Raw genomic sequence first — 25,175 nt, 5'->3', positions numbered from 1 at the left:
GGCTAGAATCAAAAATATTTAAGGCAGGTGAAAAATGAACATCTCAGATTGCAGAAATTTGTAAAAATGTACTACTGGCACATCTCAAGCGAAAAAAAACATCAGAGGTATACACCAAAGACATGGACAGATTTTTGAAACAGAATTGTTCATTTTTCTACTTGCTTATATATTTTTGATAGTATGTAGCTTCAGTGCTCAAAAAGTGAGTTGACTCAGTCGTTCTCTCACAACTTTGGGCAGTATGCCATGTTAAAATTCCCGCAAATTCGCTTAATATTTCGGTTTCTCAGCATTGAAATTGCATGTCAAACGAATGACATCCAGTTTGTGTTGGGATTATTTAAGGTGGTGGTGATTTTAGTTATCTAAGCATAATTGTATCAAAATAAATGCTATTAAAGCTGAACTGTCACTTTAACAACTAAAATCCCTTTCTATGATGTTCCAATGAAGTCGCGCTACCAAGAAAGCTTGGCATCTGTATTCCATCTCTTTAGAGAGCTAGCATAAGCAAATCTAAAATCTAGAAGTTCTTTACTGACTAATGTATGAATATTCCTAGGTATCTTCTGGTATGTGACAGTTCTGCTTTTGTAGGAGTATTTTCAATTCCTGATAACAAGATGCTATATCATTCATCGATGTATCAAAGAGGGACTATAGGCAGGATCTAGGGGGTCAAATTGGTAGTCTTCAGATGACAAATATGCACAGTTAGAGGACTTTGTCGAATTTGATTCAGCGATTAATGTATTCCTTGCACATGTGTAAATAGTTTTGATGTACATGTACATGTACATGTACTTTAAAATAGGAGAGACCCCTATTGGTAACTTTGTGAAGCTAAATCTGACCTCCCTGGCTCCTGTCTGTAGACTCCCTTTAGGAGATGGAAACATGAAAATAACCAAAAAGAAATTGGATCTGAATATTTCTTTACATATTTAGACTGAAATTTGTTATGATAATTACCAAGTCATTTCAGTTTCATGGTTATTTCATGTTTCCTGCCTGTAAATGATTCAAAGTGGCTGCCCTCCCTTGTCTGGATATAGTAACTACAATGTAGGCCTTACTAGATAGTGCCACCTGTCTACGTCATACCAAGTATTCCTAGTCCTAACCTAGGTCTAACCACTGTAGTTTTCAAAACCTCCTTGGTTCACTTTATACTAAGAAGCAAATGACTTCAGCTTGTTTTTTGGGTCACTCTTATTAGTCCAACAGTTAATCAGAATAAGGTACTGGATCTGGCCTTATCAATTGAAAATTTTACATTTATAATGTGGAGCATTAACATTTTTTCATTGTTTTATTGTCCCAAATTTGCATGCAAAATCTAAAGAAATAACCGAATTATTTTTCCCAAAACCCTCATGTTGTGTCCTGCATGCATTTATGAGATGAGTAAAATCATAATTATGCTGTTAACCCTTTTTGTGACCTCTGCTTATTTCAAACATTTGTACCAAATAATTTTTCAATTAATTTACTCTTAATAACATTTTACTTTGTTCTCGTTCAATTTTAAAATCTTTTTCAGCTCTAACTTGAGTCAAAATGTCTTCAGTCAAGGCATGGCGACTTCACCATTTTCTGTCGTGATTTTCAAAAATGAGGTTCAATTGCTCATTTTAGAATTCTCAATTTCAGGAGAGGCAAGGTCAAAGATTTCCTATACCTCCGACGGATCCTTGGTTGTAGAATACCCCACCCGGATGGCAGTGACCATCGAGACGAGCCCACATCCGCTACTCAGCTCCGAGTACCCAATCAGTATCCGACGCAAGATCATCCTGCCGCAGAATCTCATCCACAGGTTACAATGGCGGTATTACATCCGCCGTGAGAAAGAAAACAAGCGCGTTAAACGCGTGAAAGAGATCGGTCGGTGGATGAGGGTAAAACGACAATCGTCTCGGAATGTTGGCGCTAACCCCGGCGAGCATGATATGCATGAAGTAGGCTACAACGGGAAGGTGCTCATGGTATGTAGCTTACACTACACGCAAATGTGTAACACTTTGTCCATAGTCACATATTTCATTGGGTAATTTATCTAGGTCAGAGGTCAAGTAAACACCGTGGCCTTGATAAGGTCACGTAACATCTGGTATTGGAAGTAGGTCAGGTGTCAAGTATTGAAGGTCCTGGCCTTGACCTGTGATCATTGCACCTAATATCTAGGTCAGAGGTCAAATAGGGCCATGTCTTCGACTAGGTCATACAAGGTCATATTACATATTAGGGTGATGGTCAATAGTTTTATCACTCCAGCATACAAAATTTAAAGGGATTGTAAACATGAAAACATTCATTTTGCAGGTTGTTTTTAGAACATATTATTCCCTGCTGCCCAGTTTTCATAAATAGTACACATACATCCTCCCTGTACCTGGGTGTGGCAATCGTCCATTTAAGTCACTACCCTCCAGCCACCAACATTTAGAAACATCATCATTTTCGTTCTGTTTGTTTTTGTTTTACCTCTCTTTCTTACAAAGTCATACATAAACAAAATAACATCGCTTACATTGCACTGCGCACATCTAACACCTTACTCAACAGCAAGCGTACCCCCGAGGCATCAATGCCATGCCTGAGCAAATTGTCTCAAACGAGTTATAGGTCTCTGGCTGTGTGGCCAGTATGTTATTTAACTTGCCAACAATTACACCCCTGAAAAAAATACCGAACCTTATAAAATAGGCTCAATGATATTTTTTGATCATTTTCCTCTATTTTCATATTGCATTCCTATGTGTTGATGTATTACATTCCAATATTGTCAAGATATAGATTATGTCCGTTTGAAAGGCTTATGTCAGTTAACATGGTTAAAGAGAAAAAGAGACGGCCAATATGACAATTCAAAAGGGCCAGCAGACTTCGCACCCCAGATAAGAACTGGCTGTCTGTCTAAGAGAGAGTAACCGATTTTACTCAGTTTGTTGGAGAAAAGAGAGCCAATACTGCACTCTGTGATGATACTGAAAAACAATCTTTGTTTTTGATAGTCCAATCCACGATGGATTGTTGATGAATAGTTCATCATGCATTCTTTACAAGTCACTATCAAGCAGGGAGTTCTAGGTGACCCGCTCAGATCCATCCACCCTCCAAATGCGCGGCAACCTGCTAACCGCCCCTGTCACATGATCTGTCACATGACTATGGCTAAGTGTTACGACGTGGTAGGTAGTATACACCATAGGCATGACAGGCACTTGACTGAGAAACAAAACATTCCCATCGGAGCCGACTTCCAACTCTGCAGTTCTACTTTTATACCTAACCCACTAACAACAACCACAACTTCCAAATGAACGCAATGCGCTTGCTCTGTTTTTTCGTTCATGTTTCTGAATTTCTTGTTTGTGTTTTGCACTTAAGCCCGCTGCACACAGGCAATCAAATCAGGTGCAATCATCACACCGACTAAAATTTCCTTGTTTGAAAGTGTTGCCTCAGTTTTCCACACTTCAGAGCTGCGCAAATCCAGTCGTTGCGATGATCGTTGCTGTTTTGATCGCTTGTGTGCGGCAAGCTTTACGCTGTGTGAGTTGGCTTCTCTTTGGCTCACGTTTGGCTCACGATTTATTCCATGAGGTCATTCCCATGATGATTAGTTTCATAGATTAAGAAAATGTGTCTCCTTAAAACTTCTCTAGATACAATTCTGTTAGCAATTTGTTAGCAAACTTTATTAGCGACTTGCACTATTGGTGGATGTATGTTCTGCAAAATATTTGCTGTCCTAAGAAAAAAGATTGTTGATTTATTATCTCATACTTCCTTAAACATCAGTAAAAGTTTTAAAAAATGGCAACATTTATAAGCTCCTTCTTTGCATTTGAAACAACTAAAGCTGGTTTACATACAATACACGTTGTCCCCTATCAGGTTTTATTCAAGGATGGCAAGAGAGGGTTACATATGATTAGCAGGGTTACATATGATTCACACTGTCACTTTTAACCTCTTTGTCATGTCATGACATGTTGTGAAGCCCAAGTCAATTAATGAACACATTCATGACACGTGACATGTGAACCATATGAACCATGAACCATGACAAGTGACATGCAAACCAAGGCAAGTGACCGAGTGAATCATATGTAAACATGGATTTACATATAATTCATGATTTCACTTGTTGCATGTCACTTTTCACCTGTCATTCGTGACATGAAGAAGGATCAAGTCATTTCCAAAGAGCGGGCTACATATGATTCACGAAGTCATGCTTCAGCATCAGGTCGTTTCATGTCATGTTTTCGAGTCATTTAACAAACCTGCCCGTGACAAGTGACCCGTGAAGAGTGACGAGTGACGAGTGACGAGTGACAACATGAATCCTATGTAAACGCGGCCTAGGGGGAAGAAGTGGAATTTCTTATCAATCTTGGGGCCTAAATTCAGTTATCGCAACTTAAGCTGAGTGACAACCCGTGAATATAACATCAAAATATACATGTTGAATTATAAATAAGATTAAAAGATATTAATCAGACCAATTTTCATAAATTATCATAAATTATCATAATCATCTGCCTGTATGTCCATGTCCTGTATATTATGTGTGTGTGAAAGTCAATTTATGTTTTTGTTTGCTTCGTACGAATTTAGTTAGTTATGTAGATTTTATGTTGATTAGGCTCTGCTGGGGGTGTAGTGTGTAGGATTTATAAAAATCTGCATGTTACTTATAGTGGAGTTAGAAATATAAGAAAGATTTGAGTAGCTTGTCATTATTTTTCATTCATTTTCGTTCAGCTTTTTTCAGTTGAATTTTTTTTTGCTTGAAATTTGAAATCAGTTCTAACTTTTAACAATTCTGACGGAATTTTATATATTTCGACTGAATTTATTTCATCTTGATTGTTCATTATTTTGATGTGCTGCGCGTCATCCATCAAAAATACATTTTTGCTAAATTTGCGCTTGTTTTTCAATGTCGCTAATTCATATTTGGGAAGATGACATCATGCTTGGGAAATATCATTTTGTGTGCTAAAAATGTTTGTCCTGTCCTGTTCTGTGTGGAATGTTGGCAGTATTTTAAAGGGGCTTTGATGTTGACACATTTTTGTCAAGCTTAAATGGCTATTGAATATGCTATGGAGCTAAGTGTTTGTTGGAAGTAATATTCTCTTTTATTAATAATGTCTTGATATTAACTCAGATTTTTAAATAAAAATAAAGGAGTCAACATTCTTTTCAATTTATGTTATTATGTGTTGATTATTACATCAGTTAAAAGCAGTTCTTGTTATTAGCTGTTTATTCTTGTATCAGTTGAAGTATGTTCCAAAATACTGGTTAAAAAAAAATCAAAATATTTCATCATAAATCCAATACAATTCACACCTTGTTTGTTTGATACTGAAGAAATTATAAAATCTATGGTGTGAGAGGAAGATTTTCCAAATTTATCGAAAGTGCACAATACTAATTGCATCTCCCCCCCCCCCCCCCCCATTAATACCAGATACAACCTTGTTTCCTTGGTCATACATAGGAAGTTAATCAGAATGCAAAAAAATGAAATTCAGGGTTCCTGTTCAAGAATATGACCATCAAGAAGGCCAATCCCATGATATTTTGTGACTTTCGGCTGAGAAACAAGGTTGTCTATTTTCCCTGCATTTATCAATTTTCAGTTTGCCTAATAACCAGATTTAGTTTTGCTTCAGCCTTTAGATTTCGACTGCCCCCCCCTCAATCTTCTCAATCCCATGTCCTGAACTTATCATTACCTTGCAGTGTGTTTGTGACTGATACTACCTCCACCCCCCCCCCCCCCCCCCTCCTTGTGCCTCGAGACAACATTTCCAATGCCGAACTTCTTTTGCAAACTAGTAATCCAAAATTTCTTTTCTTCAGTTATTTTGTAAATACGGAATGCTGTTTGAATTTTTGAGTTCATTTGCTTCTTTGACTAACAGCATCAGTGTGATTGTGAGAGTTGAGTAAAGACCCAACAGCGCATACAGGCGACTAGATTTAAGGCCCTACAGGGCATACGGGCAACTACAGGGTGGCCCAGAATTATTTTCCCTCAAGCAATTGATACACAATAGAATTCTATTGTCCAAAGGGAAATAATTCTGTGCCACCCTGTAGATTAAACGACTATCCAAGTAGGAGGAAACCAGCATTGCTTGTGATAAAAAAGTGACTACTCAAATAAAGTATTTAGTCGCCTGTATGGTGCCCATTCAGATATGCGCCAAAACGGATGGAATGTCTCAAAAATGGATGGTTCCCGTATGGATGTTATGATTTGTCAATAATCTCACTTAAAAATTTCCAAGCAAGGCGACGAAAAAAGATATTTGTTTGCTTGTTTGTAATCAGCAGTGGATCATTAGAAAACTTATGCAAAGGGCTAAAGAGGACCCTCTAGTGACGTTTACAGTTATAACTCAGTTTATATGCCAGGGGTAGTGCAACAGCTTATCATTGCCGAATTGTGATAAGGTTCAAAGGATTAATAACTCTGTCAGTGGAATATGATATAAAGAGATAAATCAATGGATATTTAAACTGTTTTGAAAATCTTTACTATGGCAGAAACGAAATTTCCATATGGGCATCATCCATCTGGGAGAGTTTCCATCCATATTGGCGTATATCTGGAATGGCGCGACTCCCTCGCCAATGAACGCTGTGCTTTAGAGTCTAGTGTCAATATCATCATGAATGTTTTCATCATTCAAAATTATCTCTTGGCTGTAAGATCTTAACTCGGTGTCCTTGGGCAAGACACTTTAACTCTTAACCTAGTTATTTCTATGCTGAAGATAAGCGCCCTCTCTGAGACTGACCTGTCTTAGGATCTTGGCTGAAAATAGATATTTCAATTCGTATGGGAATTTGAAACTTGAAACTTTAAAATTACATGTAAGAACTGTTTCTTACAAAGATAACGGTATTCTGATACCAAAAGCTTATCATTGAACACATCATAAAAAGTCACAGTGATAATAAATCATTTGCAGTTCATTTGCTAATGAACAGTTTTATCATTTAAAGTGACTATTTCAATGATTTGTAAATTTGAAACAAACCTAACATGTATTTCCACGATTAAATAATAGTGTTAATTGGTTGTAAATTTGACAAAAACCTTATATGTATTTCAATAATTGTGTTAATTGGCAGATGTCAATCGAAAAGCTAATTTAATTTTCTTTCAGTAGTCTCCTTAAGTCTCACCACAATTATATATAAAAAACCTTCCGTTTGTTCTAACTTTGTAATCGTCTCCTTTTAGCTTAACGGCGAGAACCTTCTGACTGTTTCATTCAACCGCTTGACGAACACCGAAACCGTTTTCAACAAAGCCATCGCCGAAATCCTCAACATCGTCTACAACAAAGCCGGCCAGCCAATCAACTACCTCCCGGTGAATTACTTCCGCGCGGTCAACATGACGTATAACGGCCATGGCTTGGTGACGTTGTGGCAACGCGGGGAACTCCAGGAGAAGTACGAGTACGATGAGAAGAGTCGTCTGCTGCAGAAGAAGATCGGGACTATTGGGAACGACGTCGAGTACCGATATATCTACAGGCAGGGGAACAAGGTTGGTTCATGTACTCACTTTGTCTAAAGGGTAGCGAACAATTTCAATCACTGTGACCTGTGGCGATGATTATTAGAATCGCTACTTTGTGCGATAAAAGATCTCTTGTGTGCAGGTAACAAATAATTGCTGGACAGCATTTGTCAGTCCTAAGGGGGTAGCCATAATAGAGAGGTTCTATTGTGCTCTTTCTTATGGGTATTGGCCTGAGAGATATATGTGGAATACCATGTAAGGACAGAGGGCCAGGTCCGATAACTTGAGGTAGACGGTGCCAATGAGCTGCCTTGATGCAAATCTGTAGAATATTAACACCCAACATGTATGTGGTTAGATTCCCCGAGAAACCTCTATTTGTTTATTCTAAAATTACTTCCTTTCTACAGCCGACCGATGTCATCCTCCCCAGCGGCAAGCAGTACCGTTTCCTGTACGACGAGTGGAGCAACCTGCACCGCGTCATGACCCCGAGTCTCGGCCACCACCAATTCCACACCCTCACGACCATCGGCTTCCATCGGAAGATCTACATGGCGCCCAACTCGCACGGTTTGAGCTTCATAAAGGACTACAACAGCAACGGAAAACTCAAACACATTTTCTTCCCGAGTCAAATGCGACGAGTTCTGTACACGTATAACGACCAAGGCAAGCCATCGCAGATTATATTCGACCAATCAGATGTGACGTATAACTATCATGCGGGATCGGGAAGTATCCAAAGCATCGTGCTCTTGAATCGCGCCCTGCCGTATAAGAATATTCTCGAGTTCGTCCCGGGTTCTGCTCTCGTGAAAGAACAGAAGTTCTCTATCGACCATCAGAAGGAGAAGTTCCTGAGCGCACGGTTTAGTTACCTATACGACCACAGCTTCAGAGTGACGTCACTGGAGGCACAGATCGGAACCCATGTCTATCGCCCTATAAATAGCACTTACGGAGCAGAAAATGGCCGCCTGGAGAAAGTGAAGTCGTTCACGTTCCAGTATCCTCAGATTGATAAACAAGTTATTCGCGATATTAACGTGGAGATTACGCGGGAATTCGACAGCTATGGCCGCCTTAAGGACATGCGGTATAAATTCAATAACTTTGTTGTTTACACTCTCCAGATCTTATACGACAGCATGAACCGCGTGAGCCAATGGCGTCGAAAGATCGGCGACAGGAATTTGAAAACATTCGAATACAATTACGACATTGACAACAACGTCGTGAACATTCTCGTCGACGGCAACTCAAAATGCAAATACGCCTATGATGCAAATAATAACATGGCGTCTGTGACCCGGAATGGACATGCGAAGACCTTGAAGTTTAATTCACGTGATCAGGTTGAAACGTTTGGACAGATCGCGTACCATTTCGACAAGGACGGTTTCCTGATCCAGCGCGGCAGTGAGGTGTACGAGTATAACTCGTTTGGACAGCTCGTTCACGCTCGGCGCGGCAACGATTACGAAGTCTGGTATTTCTACGATGCGCTGGGTCGCCTCGCCGCGCGCAAGAACGAAATCACCGGGCACTTGATGCAGTTCTTCTACGGTGACGCTACGAACAAACGACGCGTCACGCATCTGTACAACCACTCGACAAAGGAAATGTCGATGCTCTTTTACGACACAAACGGAAAACTCTTCGCCTTGGAACGTGACAACACTTTCTACTACGTCGCAAGCGACCCGATGTGGTCGACTGTCGCCATTTTCAACTCCATGGGAATCGTCCAGAAAATAATCACGTACTCGCCCCTGGGCCTCATGGAGAGCGACTCAAACAAACAGTTTGACTTCCCGTTCGGATTCCAGGGTGGAATTTACGATTACGAAACCAACATGGTGTTTATCGGTAAACGGATATACGACCCGACGATCGGACGGTGGACAGCACCGGATCTGGATCGGTTGTTTGAAGTTGCTGAGTCGGCTGCTTACGACCCGGAGAAGATGAATTTCTACCAGTTCCGTAACCCGATCAACAACCACTGGAGGGAAAGGGACCAGTACATGAAAGGTAAGCAGGGTTAGAGTAACTGTTAAAGGGACTATATCGTAAGCTGAGGCTGCTTCATTGTACTCGAGACACTAATCTAGAGTAGAGGGGAAGGGTTTTACATGAATCTGTTCACTGACTTGAACATTACCTAAAGGCCTATTCAGTTTGTTCAGAAATTTGAAAACTGAACTTGATTTCAAAAATTTCCAATTGTGTAAAAATACTGAATATAAAGTTCAACAATGCAATTGTGTTGTCCGATATACGAACAAAATAAATGCCAAGTTTCGATAAATTTGCATCCATAATAATTACCATACAGTAATGTTTATTTCTATGTACCTGAGCCACAAGAAAATACAATGAACACAAACGCATGTAGGTCTTTAAGTGTTAAAAATGTCCTTATTCTGACTGAATCTGATGATTACAATCACACATTTTATAAACAATCACCATAGATTGTGCGAGATTTAGCAAGATTTGTCGACAACTGAAACATTCTTGCATTTGCTTTCTTTTGGGTTTTCTCATTTCTTTTCAGATTTCACTCAATTTCAAACCGATCTTTTCTCACACTTTCTCAAAACTTCCCATTTCAGACATTCCTAGTTGGTTGGCTCTCCTCGGCTACGACCTCAACAGCCTGATTCCCTCGGTGTCGTTCAGCGGTACCATCCGCCAAGACAACCAGATTTCACGGATCTCCGATCTAATGCCTGTGGTCTCGGCGTTCGAATGCGCATTCGAACGAGACGTCATCGACTTCGCACGCATCAGCACCGTTCCTCGATCACAGATTACGCCATCCGTGCAAACGACGCCGATAAAATCATTCGGTCCGTTCAAGACCATTTTTGGCGACGGTGTCGTCGTTTCAATTGTCGAGTCAAAAGCCGTCATCAATTTATTGTCGTCAGCGAGTGAGGTTTCAAAACGTTTGGCGACAGTTTTACTCAATGATTCGTCGGCTTTGACGTCGTACTTCACAATCAACGGAAAAGACGTTCATTATTTCGTCAAGGATGATTTGTCGCAAGCGCAGATCGACTTGGACGATCTGGGGATTAGTTCACACATTGCCGCATTGGAGAATGGGATTAACATAACCGTGCATGAAGCGCAGTCTAAAAAACGGCGCAGGAGTCCAGACATTCCGCTGACTAGTGCAATAGATATAAGATTGCACGGTAATCATACCGTTTTAAATATTCGCTATGGGACTACTATAGCGAAAGAAAAACATCGCGTGTTCGCACATGCGAAGGATCGGGCGGTGGAGCACGCCTGGGCGCGGGAGCGTCAGTTATTGCAGAAAACGATGCACAGTGTTCATAAGTGGCGTAACATTGAAAGGGACCAGTTACTAAATATGGGGAAAGTTACAGGGTATCGGGGTGAGTATATAAGAGACATTGACAAATACCCCGAGTTAGCTGACGATCCGCAGAATATAGTATTTGTGCCGATAAGCTAGTTGTGCATTCTACGTACATACATGGACTCGCTGTCATTACTGCAGCTGCTGAAAACAAAAAAAGCATTTTTTTACGAAGAGCAGAGAAAAACTATTTATTGCGTGACGAGTGGAGATAGAATATATGCTTTACAGAGATTATGATATTTTTGGGGTTATGTCGATTGCGTGTGACCATGACCTTGTGAGCGACCTTGCCCTTCGAGGTGAAGGTCGTCTCTTCTGGTGGATTTGTGATGTCACGGACTGCAACCGAAACGCCCTCTTTTTACCTGTAATTGTTTGTGATAGATAACTTTACAGAAACCGAGTATAATGCTCATTGACCTATCCATGACAAAATATGATTACTCGTAAACAATAACTGATCAACTGTGACGAAATTAATAGAAGGAATCGGGAAATTATTGTGACTGTGACGATGTCAGTGCATGGGAGGAAGCACAAACACGAACAAGGATTTTATAATATTGTGCATATGGCTTACATTTTACCGTTCAGTTCGGAGGATTTTTTGGTGTACATTTGCTTTCGTTTCTTCAACCTGATATTCTCAGTCCTGCGATACACATGTGCTGTCACAAATAATTGATTTATACCGCCATGGTTTTTGCACTTGATCTTTAAAAGATCACTTGTTTTCCTACAACCGAAGATTAAGTTGGCTTTGGCACTGGTACTGTTCCACTATTTTGTCCAGCACAGAAATTAATTTCACGAAACATGGTGCTGTATTTATGAAAAAATTTGGGACGTAATAATGATAATCTTCCTGACAAAGGCCAACAGCTCTGACACCTATCTATCCCCTAAATCCAATGACTTCCAGGAACCCACTGCCCTTTTGAGGACTGGTGAAGCCAATTTGGGAAAAGTTCAGAAACGTTATGATTTACTTCAAAAAAAATCACTCACGTAACAAATAGTGCCATCAGAAAGTTCTGATTGAGAGCTTTCAAATGAATGGTCATGCCAACAAATTTACTAATGGTACCAGCAGAAAAAGCTCATCGAGGCTGTTCCAATGATAGGTTATACATTTTGTTTCATGGCAGATAAATTAGTTTGTACAATATCTATGTGCTTAACCGAATATAATATATTGCTATTTTGCTCTAGAATTTGTTGATGCGATTTTACTCAAGATGTACCAATTGTAATCAATTGAGGTTAACACATTGGGTTGACTCCAAGAACAACGTGAAAGTCGGTCTCGGAAGTCACCAGACGGATTTGCGGTTAAGATATTAACACTCTGTGGTGGAAAGTGCTGGCTAATCAAATTTTGAATGCGCTTTCTACGACTAAAAGACTTTTGAGTTGTTTTCCCGCCCGTTTTGACGACTTTGAACGGGAAACCCCTACTAAAACTGATGATCACGCACACTACAGGAATTACTTTGTTCTCGGAGTCGACGCCGTTCTTAACCTCCCTAATCTCATGATTGTTTTCCAAATGAGAAGCATTCTGAGAACTATGTCCTAAAAGTTAGGATGAAGCCCTATGTTGGAGGTGTCACATGAAATAGTCACCATGAATAGAAATGCCCTGATTGGTCAGTTTCCTAGCACTGACCAAACAGAATCCTTCCGACGCCATTCGACTTTGTCTTGTCACCATTCCTTCCAGTTGTACAACGTATAAGTGACAGTGGTTTTATTCCTTCTGAGATGCCAAAATTGCCAATTGCCACTTAAACTAGGGTTGTAGTTTAACAACACACTTTTTCGCACGTGCACATACTTTGTCATCCAGAATCAAAAAAAGGGGTGACGTCAAAGGATCTGTGTTTGTGGGCTGGTATTCCAGGAACACATCATGCCTATCTCCTGAGGGCTGAAAAAATAACACCTATTCTATACCTTTTGAACTACCGGTAGCTGATATAAGATGTCCCAAATCAGAAAACGTTGGCAGAATCTTTTGTGTAACAAGGGATCACTGTGAAATTTTGCAAGCCTTCATTTTGTCAAACGCGAATGTAAACAAGCACCAAGGTTTCAACTGCAATGAAGTAGCCATTAAATTTCAGCAGAAAACGCGGTATTTAGTTCGCTGCCAATTGACATTGCATTGAGCAAAATCACCAAATGTTATCTTCACAAAGATTTCACGATTTACGGCATACTGGTACCTGGATGTCAAACAAAAAAACAAACCTGTCATACATTGCTTTCATCTTAAAAGGTCCTGGACTTGAAGCCTATACTAGTCATACCTTGCCTCATTACTTGGGCACGCTGGTAAAGCGGCGATTTTTTGCGTTAAAAGTCAGGTACATGTACCAATACACAACACTTTGAATCTGTAAATATGACATATCTATAGCCAATTATTGTATATACTATTCAATGTGTATTGCCATAGGTATATGCCCAGTGATGCATCATATTATGGACAGAAATTTCTTATGAATACATGTCTATGTATAATGTATTTCATCAAATACATACATCTTGTATTTCATTAAATACATTCATCGTGTATTTGTGTATTTCATTAAAATCATACATCATGTATTTCATCAAATACATGTATTCTGACGTAAAATGTATTTCATCAAATACATACATTGTGTATTTCATCAAATACATGTATTCTGACGTAAAATGTATTTCATCAAATACATACATTGTGTATTTCATCAAATACATGTATTCTGACGTAAGATGTATTTCATCAAATACATACATTGTGTATTTCATCAAATACATGTTTCTTTTATCAGGTATTCCATGTATTTTGTGACTTACTTATGTCATGTATTTTATGAAATACGTCGTATTTTCTGTGTAAGCTGAACCACCAAGAGGAAGACCATGTGCTCAAAGTATAGACTAAAGAATGTCTATTTTTCTATGGCTGATTTGAATTTTTTTATCAAGTTTATTAGCAAGGTCAACCGATATTCCACGGAATTGCGTATATCGCAAATTTTGTTAAATTTGTATAATTTGCGACAGTTTGATTTCGTTATGCAGACAGTCAGCTTTAGCCTGTGTTAACCAAGCCTATGAATGAGCTGGTGCAATACCATACAGAATACACGGTGCCTATTTAAGGCTTAAATGAGGTTTCCTAGACTAAACATTGTACCCCTTGAACATGCTTACAAAAAGGAAGGTTGTATTCTCAAATCAAAAGATGCGAAAGCATTGTTTTGTACGATATTATAAAAGACTCCGGTCAATACCTAGAGATGTGGTTGAACACTGATCCCCTGTTCATTCCCTCCTTGAACACTGTATGTAGAGGTTCTCAAAGTGCACCGGCCCATGCATTATGTTTCTATTCATTCCAAAGTTACCCGGCAACGATTCTCTGTCTTAATAACGACGATACAGAAATGGGTACCCAGTATAAAGTACAAGCCTCAAGAAATACTCTGACCACATGATTGTACTCAACAAGTTCATGCCTTGTAAAGTACTCAAAAAGTACAAGTACTCAAAAAGTACAAGTGCTCAACGAGTACAAGCCTCCTGTAGTACTCAGCGAGCAAAAGTTAAGTACTATAAGTACAAGCCAACCCCACTTTGGCTTGGATATTTTGTGCTTTGGATTTCTAGAATAGGCAAAGTGTTTTTATAATGAAGCATATTTTTGTTTAAAAGCCACAATTTACTGCAATTTAACTGATTATGTGCAAATTTGACATCCCTTGGAACAAAGAGTATAGTTTACTGGTACTAGTTTACCAGTTTACCAATACAAGTTTACCAGTTTACCGGTACCATTTGACCAATGTACCATTGCTTTATTAAACAGAACTGGCATTGTATAGGTAACTTGATAAACTGCGGTGATATAACCAAATAATGGTGAGTTGCTGCCATGGAATTAAGAGGCAACTCACTGAGTTTTTGCATCATGGCCAATCTGCATACAGCATGAGCTTTACATATCATTTGCATATCATTAACAGTATTTGGCGGGGAACCCCAGCTTAAAGACGTATTTGAAGGGCCTCTGTCAGGCAGTGAACTGTATGCATATTCCACATTATCTCCATTATGATGAGTGTTACGCAAGAAATCTGAATATTATTACGAGTGTAATTCTGCGGCAAAAAGATACTCTCTACTCCAAGCTGCATGACATATGCATGACAATTTACTGTACATAATTAATTAGGACTTTTGCTATACCCAAAGACCTCTGTATAAACGACCCGCTTTCAGTAAATGTATAGTGCTTCGTGTTCCATGTATATACATGTACAGATTTAACCTGTGATGATCATTAAGAAAAGGACATGGAATTTTTCTCTGTAATTTTGGTTATGCAGTCTTCATTTCATCATAATTGAGCCTTTTTTTATTGTACAATTGTTACATATGCTGTACAAAATGCATGCAAGAAACCATTCAAGTTTTCAGGAACTTCGTCCTCACCTTAAAGTAACTGTCACAGTCACTGGTTACCAGTTGTGTGATGTCGTAAACTTTCCGAATTGTCACCTGTCATCATTTTAAATTATCCAAGACCATTTCCTTGTTATGTCCAATATTTTTGTGTCAGTATATAGTGAATACTCTAGTTTCACGAATATAAGACCTGTGAAATTGATATACAGGCCATTCCACAGAGAGACACTATGGCAAGGGAAAACATAGTGCTGCCAACTGCTGTCTTTCTAAATCGATCAGTTTGAATAACATTTAACGACCATGTGCATAATATCTTCCGTTTCTTGAATATTTAGGAACAGTCTTAGATTGCTGAAACTAGAGTTTCTGCCCTAGAGCATTAGCGCACACATTTCAGGGGATGTCCGCAATGTAATTACGCACAGTGTGTCGCCCAAAAATTTTTACATGTTTGTCAAGAGGTCGATTTGGTAACTCCTTTGCCTGTGACGGTTATTTTGGTGGAGACCGTTTATGTATCATTTGCCTGTGGTGGTCATTTTGATGGGGCGTCTCTGAATTATCCATGCTGATATTCATCGCATACCATTAGCGAAAGTTCGTCTGATTGATTAATGATAATGTAAATCCCAAATTAATCTCATGCCTTTTATTTTTGTGTTCTTTTGCTTTAACAGAAAATTGCGAAAATATCTGGCGTTGAAAAAGAAAATGTAATTGAAAAATTACCAATAAAGGATTGGGTTGTCAGGATGCTAAAATAAATGTTCACAAAGAGTGCGATTTTACAAAACCGTGAAATGAAACTGCGGCAAATATTTCTGAGTTCACAGTATTGCAATTACAAGATGGTTCATTTCTTTTTATGAGAATTATAATAATGTCTGTTTTGTAGGTACATTGTATAGTTGGTAATTAATCAAAAACAAATTTAGATAATTAACCTCCAATTACTAGTAAAGCCACTTACGAATCTGAAACGCTTGTCTAAATTTTATGATTTATAGAAATTTGTCTGACATGTTGTGTCTTCGATTTGAAAGCTTGAAGGGTTTGCAATGCAAGGCTTTTGCCTCTTGTATCGTTAATTATCATTGTAAAAATCGCTGAATTCCATGTATATGTAGGCCTACCCTGTTCTAAATACATAGTTGAGGTTTATTCCAACACAACTGTGATGGCATGGACGTACACTTTAAATGTAGAGGTCTGTACCATTGTGCATGTGATTTTGGGAGCAGAATACATTCTAAGCTAATAAGAGGTCACACACACTACTGCCTGATAGCCCCGATGCAGTTGGTTCAGTTAGGTGCAAATAGGTGGCATTTTACAAAATTGTTTTAAGGATAGATGTCAGAATCACAAGATGAGAGGTGAAATTTGCTTTTTTTTTCGGTTTATGACTCAGTAAAGGAAAGCAAGGTTATGAACTAGTCAGATAATATTTACCTAGATTAGGTGGTAAAACCTTTTTTTGACTCAAAGTTACGCCACCAAAAATTTTCAACATAGAAGCTTTTTGGGACGCTCTGTATACTTTGACTTGAGAAATGGTATACCTCCAGTTAGGGGTTTCAGTTTTATGCAAATGTCTACTCAGTCACATGACTTGATAGAATATTATGTAATAATGTGCCGTGAATGTAAAAAATTGTAAAATAAGTTGTTATAGATTGTTTAGACTCATCCTAGATTATACAATAAAGACGTAGCTATGTTGTACAGTGAATTGTACATTCGTTTCCAATATGTCTCATTTTGTAACATTTATGATTTCAACATGACCTTTGTTGTACAGATGCTCAATGGCTATTATTAACACAATCTATCAAGTACGAATATATAACGAGAAATGTTCTTTACGACAATGAGGCCAATTGTCACTGCATCAGAAATTTCCACGTAACTCGTAAAATAATATAATTGTTTTACTTCATAACAATTATTATCGAAACTGCAATTTTAATAGCGGCAAAACGGTATCGTTAACATATTTGACTTGCGGACAGGCGTATGTTTCCTGATTAATATTGTGTCAGATTAGTTAAATTCTGTGAATCGTGAAATTTTTGCGATTTTCAAAAACTGAGATCGAATTGCGAAACTTCATCACAGTAAAACGTGGTTTTAAGAAATACGCCCATTTTCAGGTATTGATTGATGTTTTCGCAATCTCATAACGCTTTATAAAAATCACGGTTTACAGGAATGATATTTTCCTCTAGTTTGGTACCATATCAGCGAAAAAGAAACGGTTATTAATTCGAGCAGCAGTTTAAAGATGGCAGTATGCATCTCCCTGTACCTGCAGATCTGCTTTGCACAGCACTGTAGACCTGAACAGATATTCTATTTATAAACCCACTCAGTTGATCTCAGCGCCTAAAGTGTTTCATAAAACTTGGGGAGAACCAGGTAAATTGATTGTGATGGTGATAGGCTGCAGATATTGGAGTTTGAATGCTGCCTCTCATGAACTGTTGATTCAAGTATAAATATGGCAGACTTGATGTCGAGAACCAGTGCTTTGAACGTTATGCAAATTGCTTCCAGCTGAGGCGTAAAGAAAACCATTTATGTAGCCAGTGTGACAAACTTCCTAGATTCAAAATCATCACTTTAAAGATCTTTTTGAGATTTTACGTTTTACACTAACCTGGCCCCTTGCCTCACTAAGAAAAATAGATAGATGTGTTCTGTTTATTGTTATTGAAGCGAGGGGCGGGGCATATTTTACCCATCTATTACTCATTTTGACCATGACTGCTTTAGTGCCCTATAATTGCCATGACTATTGTAGCAAACATACATCATGACATGTACTCTGTTAATTTTTAGTGGTGTTTTGTTTATATTTTGATGGCAATAACTGTTGAGGACTGGGTGGGGGGGAATTAAACTTGAAAAATGAGTGGCACAACTAATGTTGTTGGCTCTTAACCAAGGGTCGATGGGTTCAGGCTCCATACTGAGAATTTTGGTGTTGTTGACATTTGAATAAGCCCTGTATGAGCTACTCAATGATGCTAACTGGAACTCTGCGTGGAGCCCTTGACAAAATGTAAATATAAAAGTGAGGATTGAGAAATTTGTAAAGTGTTTTGAAAATTTTTAAAAATTGCATTTTTAAATCACTTGGAACTTCGAGATGAACTTTTATTTTATATCTACTTGGAATTTGTAAATGCACTGTCATTGTCCGAATCACATATGAAAAAAACTTTACCATTTCTTGTAATTTCTCAACATCTGCCCAGTCCTTTGACAATTAACATATGTCATCCCATATAAGGGATTGACTATTATTATTATTATTACAACACCTTTATTTATTGTAATAAGCGTGGTTTTGTATTGAGGAAACGCTCCAAGAGAATTCTGTCTGTGCCAAAGCAGTCTATTAATGAAGCACGGTAGCCTATTCAAAAGTTAATTTTGCATTTATTTTTGTGATACACTGACAATCATTAGTTGGATGTAAATGTATCAATAGAAACTGCAGCGACAAACTTCATACTTAACACTCCTCTATCCAGTTTTCTCCAGGAATATATTTTTTCGTTCGGAGAGATTCTCATTTTCGGGATTTCCTTTTTGCGAGGGGTTGGTTTAAAAACCGTTTGAAATTGATCATATTTATTGAGTTGGCAGCCCTGCTCTAAAATTTTCCATGGAGAGCACTGATTGTCAGCAGGGCTTTGGCTTCAAACTTAAAGGGACAAAAGCGTCAAATTTTTAAAGCACACTTGGCTTCTAACTTAAAGGGAGAATGAGCTTTAAACTTAAAGGGACAATGAGCTTTAAAAGCTTAAAGGGTCAGTTTGCCTTGTCACTGTTGATTGAGATTTGGGCTGTTACCATGTACATGCATCAGAATTAATAACAAGTGACCCCGCTATTGGGATATGCCCATTCACTCGTGGCTAGGCCACGAGCGCTTCCTATTTAAGTTCAGTGTTCCAGTATAGAGGGCAGCTCAAGCTAATGCTCTACAAACTGTTGATGCACGTCTCTCCTGATGTAGGTCTGCTGTAGCACACTCTACACAGGAACTGTACTAATCATCATGGAATTATCTATGTACTCTTCCTTTAAGAAAAAAGTGGAAAACCAAATGCGTAGAATCACCTTTGTATGAAGTTTGCCTGCTGTCAACTAGATGTCAACAAAATTTGGTGGAGAATACTCTGTGCATTTTCAGAAGAAACTATATAAAATGCACAGAGGCATCTGTCAAACTTGTACTGAAGTGCACACGAATAGTAACTCACTGAGGATTTGTATCTGTTTTTTTATAATCCTTTTTTCGTCGTCTCCAAGATAACATGCCAAAGTCCCCTGGATAATTTTATGAACTGTTGTCACCCTATTTTGTGATTTTACTCGCCCAGCATTGTCATGCAATAAGGTTCAACGATGGAGTCTTCTGCATTGTTTCGTCATACATTGTAAATGTACTTTCTACAAATGTTACAGTTTCCCCTGGGGTTTTTAGCCAGGGATATGGGACACATGTATATCTATTGTGCAGCTGGGATTAGAGATGATGTGCAGAAATTTACAATGAATTGTTTTTGATGTCAGAAGCAGTTTAATTTATTCTTTATTGCAGTTAGTGAACAACTTACTAAGTGATCTAATAATTCTCTTTTTGCATTGAGTCGTATTCAAGGGGTTCAAATACATTTTCTATTTATGCGTAACACTGCACTTGTCACTATATACATGTAGCAATTGCACTACATGACAATCCAAGATATGAACTACACTCTGTGCAAGCATTGTTATTCAAGTACATTATGAAGAGAAATGGCACTTAAGTTCCATGTGATCACACTAGAACTACATGTACACGTCACTACATTGCAATTGCCAGTTGCACTGCATTGCAATAGCCAATTGCACTACATTGTAGTTGCAAGTTCCACTACAATTGCAATAGCCAATTGCACTACATTGTAGTTGCAAGTTCCACTACATTGCAGTAGCCAGTTGCACTACATTGTATTTGCAAGTTCCACTACATTGAAATAGCCAATTGCACTACATTGTAGTTGCAAGTTCCACTACATTGCAGTAGCCAGTTGCACTACATTGTATTTGCAAGTTCCACTACATTGCAATAGCCAATTGCACTACATTGTAGTAGCAAGTTCCACTACATTGCAATAGCCAGTTGCACTACATTGTAGTAGCCAATTGCACTACATTGTAGTAGCAAGTTCCACTACATTGCAATAGCCAGTTGCACTACATTGTAGTAGCCAATTGCACTACATTGTAGTAGCAAGTTCCACTACATTGCAATAGCCAGTTGCACTACATTGTAGTTGCAAATTCCACTACATTGCAGTAGCCAGTTGCACTACATTGTAGTTGCAAGTTCCACTACAATTGCAATAGCCAATTGCACTACATTGTAGTTGCAAGTTCCACTACATTGCAGTAGCCAGTTGCACTACATTGTATTTGCAAGTTTCACTACATTGCAATAGCCAATTGCACTACATTGTAGTAGCAAGTCCCACTACATTGCAATAGCCAGTTGCACTGCATTATAGTTGCAAGTTCCACTACATTGCAGTAGCCAGTTGCACTACATTGCGATCAATCTATAGCTGCTGTCACAAAGGTGGTAGAGCGTCGATTCCCGGCCGAGTCGCCACTTAGAAACTTCCTACTGGTCGATTGAGCGTTTAGTAGCTGCTTGTTGAAACCCCTGATCGATGAGAAACCATGGAAATGCACTATATGAGAACCCAACATGTTATTATTATTATTATTATTATTATTATTATTATCATCAAGATTGTTAACTCTTTGCCTACCAAATGTGTTCTGGAATAACTGCAAATTCCCATATTTTAAAAAAGAGTATTCGTTCTTGACAAGAAACATCAAACGTGTTGGCCGTTGAAGAGTAAAACTGTACAGCCCAAAAACCAATTGACTCTCCATTGTTTTCATTAACCACTTGTAATCTACGATTCAAGCTCTAACAACTACATGTTAATCAGGGTGCTAAAGGAGGCCTGTTTTGCTTAAAACCAGTTATTGTTTGAAGTATTTGCATCGCTTTGTCTATGAATTGAGATCTAGTTTAACTGCAATGCAAAGTTTATGCAACAGTTATGGAATACATGTCAACTAAGTATCAACCTTACATGTACATTGAAATATTTTATAACTTGAGGTGAAGTAAAAATCCAATCATTCCGATACTCAACTGTTGAACCATATAAACCACATCTCTCAATTTGACATGTCCACTTCCACATTTGCCTTATGCATGGCATTGAATTTAAACCAGAAAAATTTAGCCAATGTTAGCTTTTTCGAAAATTCATGAAAACTTGAATAAAAATTTAAAAACTTTTCTGAATCAAGAGTATTTAATGCCAAGTCCACAGAAACGAAATACCTGCGAAAATTTCGGGACTTACAGTATCAGACGTGCCAATGACAAGTTGCTCTTAAAACCAGCTTATAACATTGAGTTCTTCCTGTTATGCAGTGTGCAAATGATTGTATTGTGAATTTGAATGTAATGCCATCATATCTATAGTCACAAGACAAGTTGATATTGTCAAGAATTCTTTCACGAGCTATTCTGTCTTTCTGTAAGATATTTGTCTTTTTTTTCCATTAGCGAATATACGTGTTGTATCTCAAAGTGTTTGCAAGTCACCGATGATGATAAAATTGTCTTGATCTGGGATGCAGCCATTTACAATTTTTGCAGTTTTCTCCCTGCTTCGCAAAGACTGATTTTTGCCTGAAAGTTACATATATCCAGTGCTGTTTTGGCAGTTAATATAATGTGTACCATGTTAATTTCATTGTCCTAAGTGAGTTACTATTTTAGAGTTGAGACACAGGAAGCATTGCCTGTGTAATATGATACAATATACATCAATACTCGTTTGACGACTTTGAATCGGCATCATGGTAGAGGAAGTGAACAAAATTTCCAGATTTGTATGTGGGAATGCATACGCACAAAAAAGGACTACATTTTACTTATAATTATATGCACATGCATAACTGAATACAAAGCCTGCAGAAAAAAATCCAATCTCGGCCAGTTGCGGTGTCGATTTCAAGTTCTCGAAGGAGTACAACAATTATACATGATGATACAACTATACAGTGGAACCCCCTTAGCAGACACCTCCCTACTAAGGACACCTTCTCTATTAAGGACACTGTATTTGGTCCCAAATTGGTCATTTTCATTCCATTTGACCTCTGTATACTGGTCACCTCTCAATTGAGGACAGCATGTCTGTCCCAAGGGTGTCCTTAATAAAGAGGTTCCACTGTACGTGTTTGAGGGTGTTTTGACAAGTTCTAGGTGGTGTGCCGGTCGAATAGGTAGTTGTGTATGCTATTTTTGTACAGTGGGTAGACAGGACCAAAACACCACCTTGGGTGTATCATAGTGTGTATAAAAATAATGCTGTTAGGACTTGGTAGAATTCAAATATCTCTCTAGTTTTGCAAGATATGTTGTAATCAATTGAAAGAGACTGGCTCCAATTTTCTGTTTACATTTAAATCAAGGCTACTGTTTGCCCTGATTTTGCACACAAAAAGTGGTCTTAATCGAGAAGGACAAGGAAATATCACAAGATTTGTAAAAAAAATTGCTAAATCAGTTATCCTTATCCTTTGAAATTTTCTTCACCGAATATGTGGGCTATCATCCAAAATTTGCTTTTCTACTTGGAACTCTGTCCAATGAACATTCAAGTTAAAATGGTTTCAGCTGAGGGTTTTATTCTAAAATGATAGATGGGAGAAATTTGAATTCTGTCACGGTTATCGATTCGTTCTTTCAAAATTCATAAATGTCTGTAAACAGAAAGGACTAATTTGGAGTCCTTTCGCCGTGGGTCTGTATCAAAGGGATGCCTCGCTTGAATCTCAGTTGGCAAGTAGGCCAACTCCCTTTGGTATTGAGCCATGTTTCTACATGTAATGATAGATTTGTGACACCATAGAGGCTTCTAGAGGTTGTCTCTTTGCAGTATCTTGTAGATCTGTTCATTTTTTATAGATATGCTTTTCAGTCCGTGTATGCCCTGTACAATTTGCAAGAAAAGATTCAAGACAATAAAAATAAGTACATTACATTTCCATTGTTGATTGTTGTGTGTTGGATCTCAAAAGAGAACAAGGACATGATGAAATAGTTCCCAAGTGCCTCTCAGCAAGCACCCAAGTAGTGCTTCACAACCAGAGCAGGTGTGATCACTATTGCTCTACCTATCATTCGACTAGTGTCCAATCTCATGAAGAAGACAAGGACATAATGAAGAAGCTCCCAAGTGCCTCCTAGGTGGTACCCTGGTAGTTCTCCACAACCAGTGGAACAGCTGAGATCACTGTTGCCCTATCTGACCATTCCACAATTGTCCAATCTCCTAAGAGGACAAGGACATAATGAAGTAGCTCCCAAGTGCCTCCTAGGTGGTAACCTGGTAGTTCTCTGCAACCAGTGGAACAGCTGAGATCACTGTTGCCCTATCTGACCATTCCACTACTGTCCAATCTCCTAAGAGGACAAGGACATAATGAAGTAGCTCCCAAGTCCCTCCTAGGTGGTACCCTGGTAGTTCTCCACAACCAGTGGAACAGCTGAGATCACTGTTGCCCTACCTGACCATTCCACTATTGTCCAATCTCCTAAGAGGACAAGGACATAATGAAGAAGCTCCCAAGTGCCTCCTAGGTGGTACCCTGGTAGTTCTCCACAACCAGAGGAACAGCTGGGATCACTGTTGCCCTATCTGCCCATTCCACTATTGTCCAATCTCATAAAGAGGACAAGGACATAATGAAGTAGCTCCCAAGTGCCTCCTGGGTGGTACCCTGGTAGTTCTCCACAACCAGTGGAACAGCTGAGATCACTGTTGCCCTATCTGCCCATTCCACTATTGACCAATCTCCTAAGAGGACAAGGACATAATGAAGAAGCTCCCAAGTGCCTCCTAGGTGGTACCCTGGTAGTTCTCCACAACCAGAGGAACAGCTGAGCTCACTGTTGCCCTATCTGACCATTCCACTATTGTCCAATCTCATAAAGAGGACAAGGACATAATGAAGTAGCTCCCAAGTGCCTCCTGGGTGGTACCCTGGTAGTTCTCCACAACCAGTGGAACAGCTGAGATCACTGTTGCCCTATCTGCCCATTCCACTATTGACCAATCTCCTAAGAGGACAAGGACATAATGAAGAAGCTCCCAAGTGCCTCCTAGGTGGTACCCTGGTAGTTCTCCACAACCAGAGGAACAGCTGAGATCACTGTTGCCCTATCTGACCATTCCACTACTGTCCAATCTCCTAAGAGGACAAGGACATAATGAAGTAGCTCCCAAGTGCCTCCTGGGTGGTACCCTGGTAGTTCTCCACAACCAGTGGAACAGCTGAGATCACTGTTGCCCTATCTGACCATTCCACAATTGTCCAATCTCCTAAGAGGACAAGGACATAATGAAGTAGCTCCCAAGTGCCTCCTAGGTGGTACCCTGGTAGTTCTCCACAACAAGTGGAACAGCTGAGATCACTATTGCCCTACCTGACCATTCCACTATTGTCCAATCTCCTAAGAGGACAAGGACATAATGAAGTAGCTCCCAAGTGCCTCCTAGGTGGTACCCTGGTAGTTCTCCACAACCAGAGGAACAGCTGAGATCACTGTTGCCCTATCTGACCATTCCACTATTGTCCAAT

The 25,175-nt window shown here is 39.0% G+C and overlaps 1 protein-coding gene across 2 annotated transcripts in view; it reads left to right on the top strand.

Moving 5' to 3' along the window:
- Positions 1-23,581, top strand: part of LOC135493661 (teneurin-m-like) — a 207,495-nt gene extending 183,914 nt beyond the window's left edge. For both annotated transcript variants that reach the window (XM_064781151.1, XM_064781150.1), the window contains exons 26-29: positions 1,657-1,991; positions 7,283-7,594; positions 7,981-9,607; positions 10,192-23,581. In XM_064781151.1, coding sequence (XP_064637221.1) covers positions 1,657-1,991; positions 7,283-7,594; positions 7,981-9,607; positions 10,192-11,066 — 3,149 coding nt within the window. In that variant the 3' untranslated portion in view covers positions 11,067-23,581. The remainder of the gene's footprint in view (positions 1-1,656; positions 1,992-7,282; positions 7,595-7,980; positions 9,608-10,191) is intronic.
- The last annotated feature ends 1,594 nt before the right edge of the window (positions 23,582-25,175 follow it).

Source organism: Lineus longissimus, chromosome 9, assembly GCF_910592395.1.
Source record: "Lineus longissimus chromosome 9, tnLinLong1.2, whole genome shotgun sequence".
Lineage (NCBI taxonomy): Eukaryota > Metazoa > Nemertea > Pilidiophora > Heteronemertea > Lineidae > Lineus > Lineus longissimus.
This window is presented reverse-complemented; position numbering and strand designations above follow the sequence as displayed.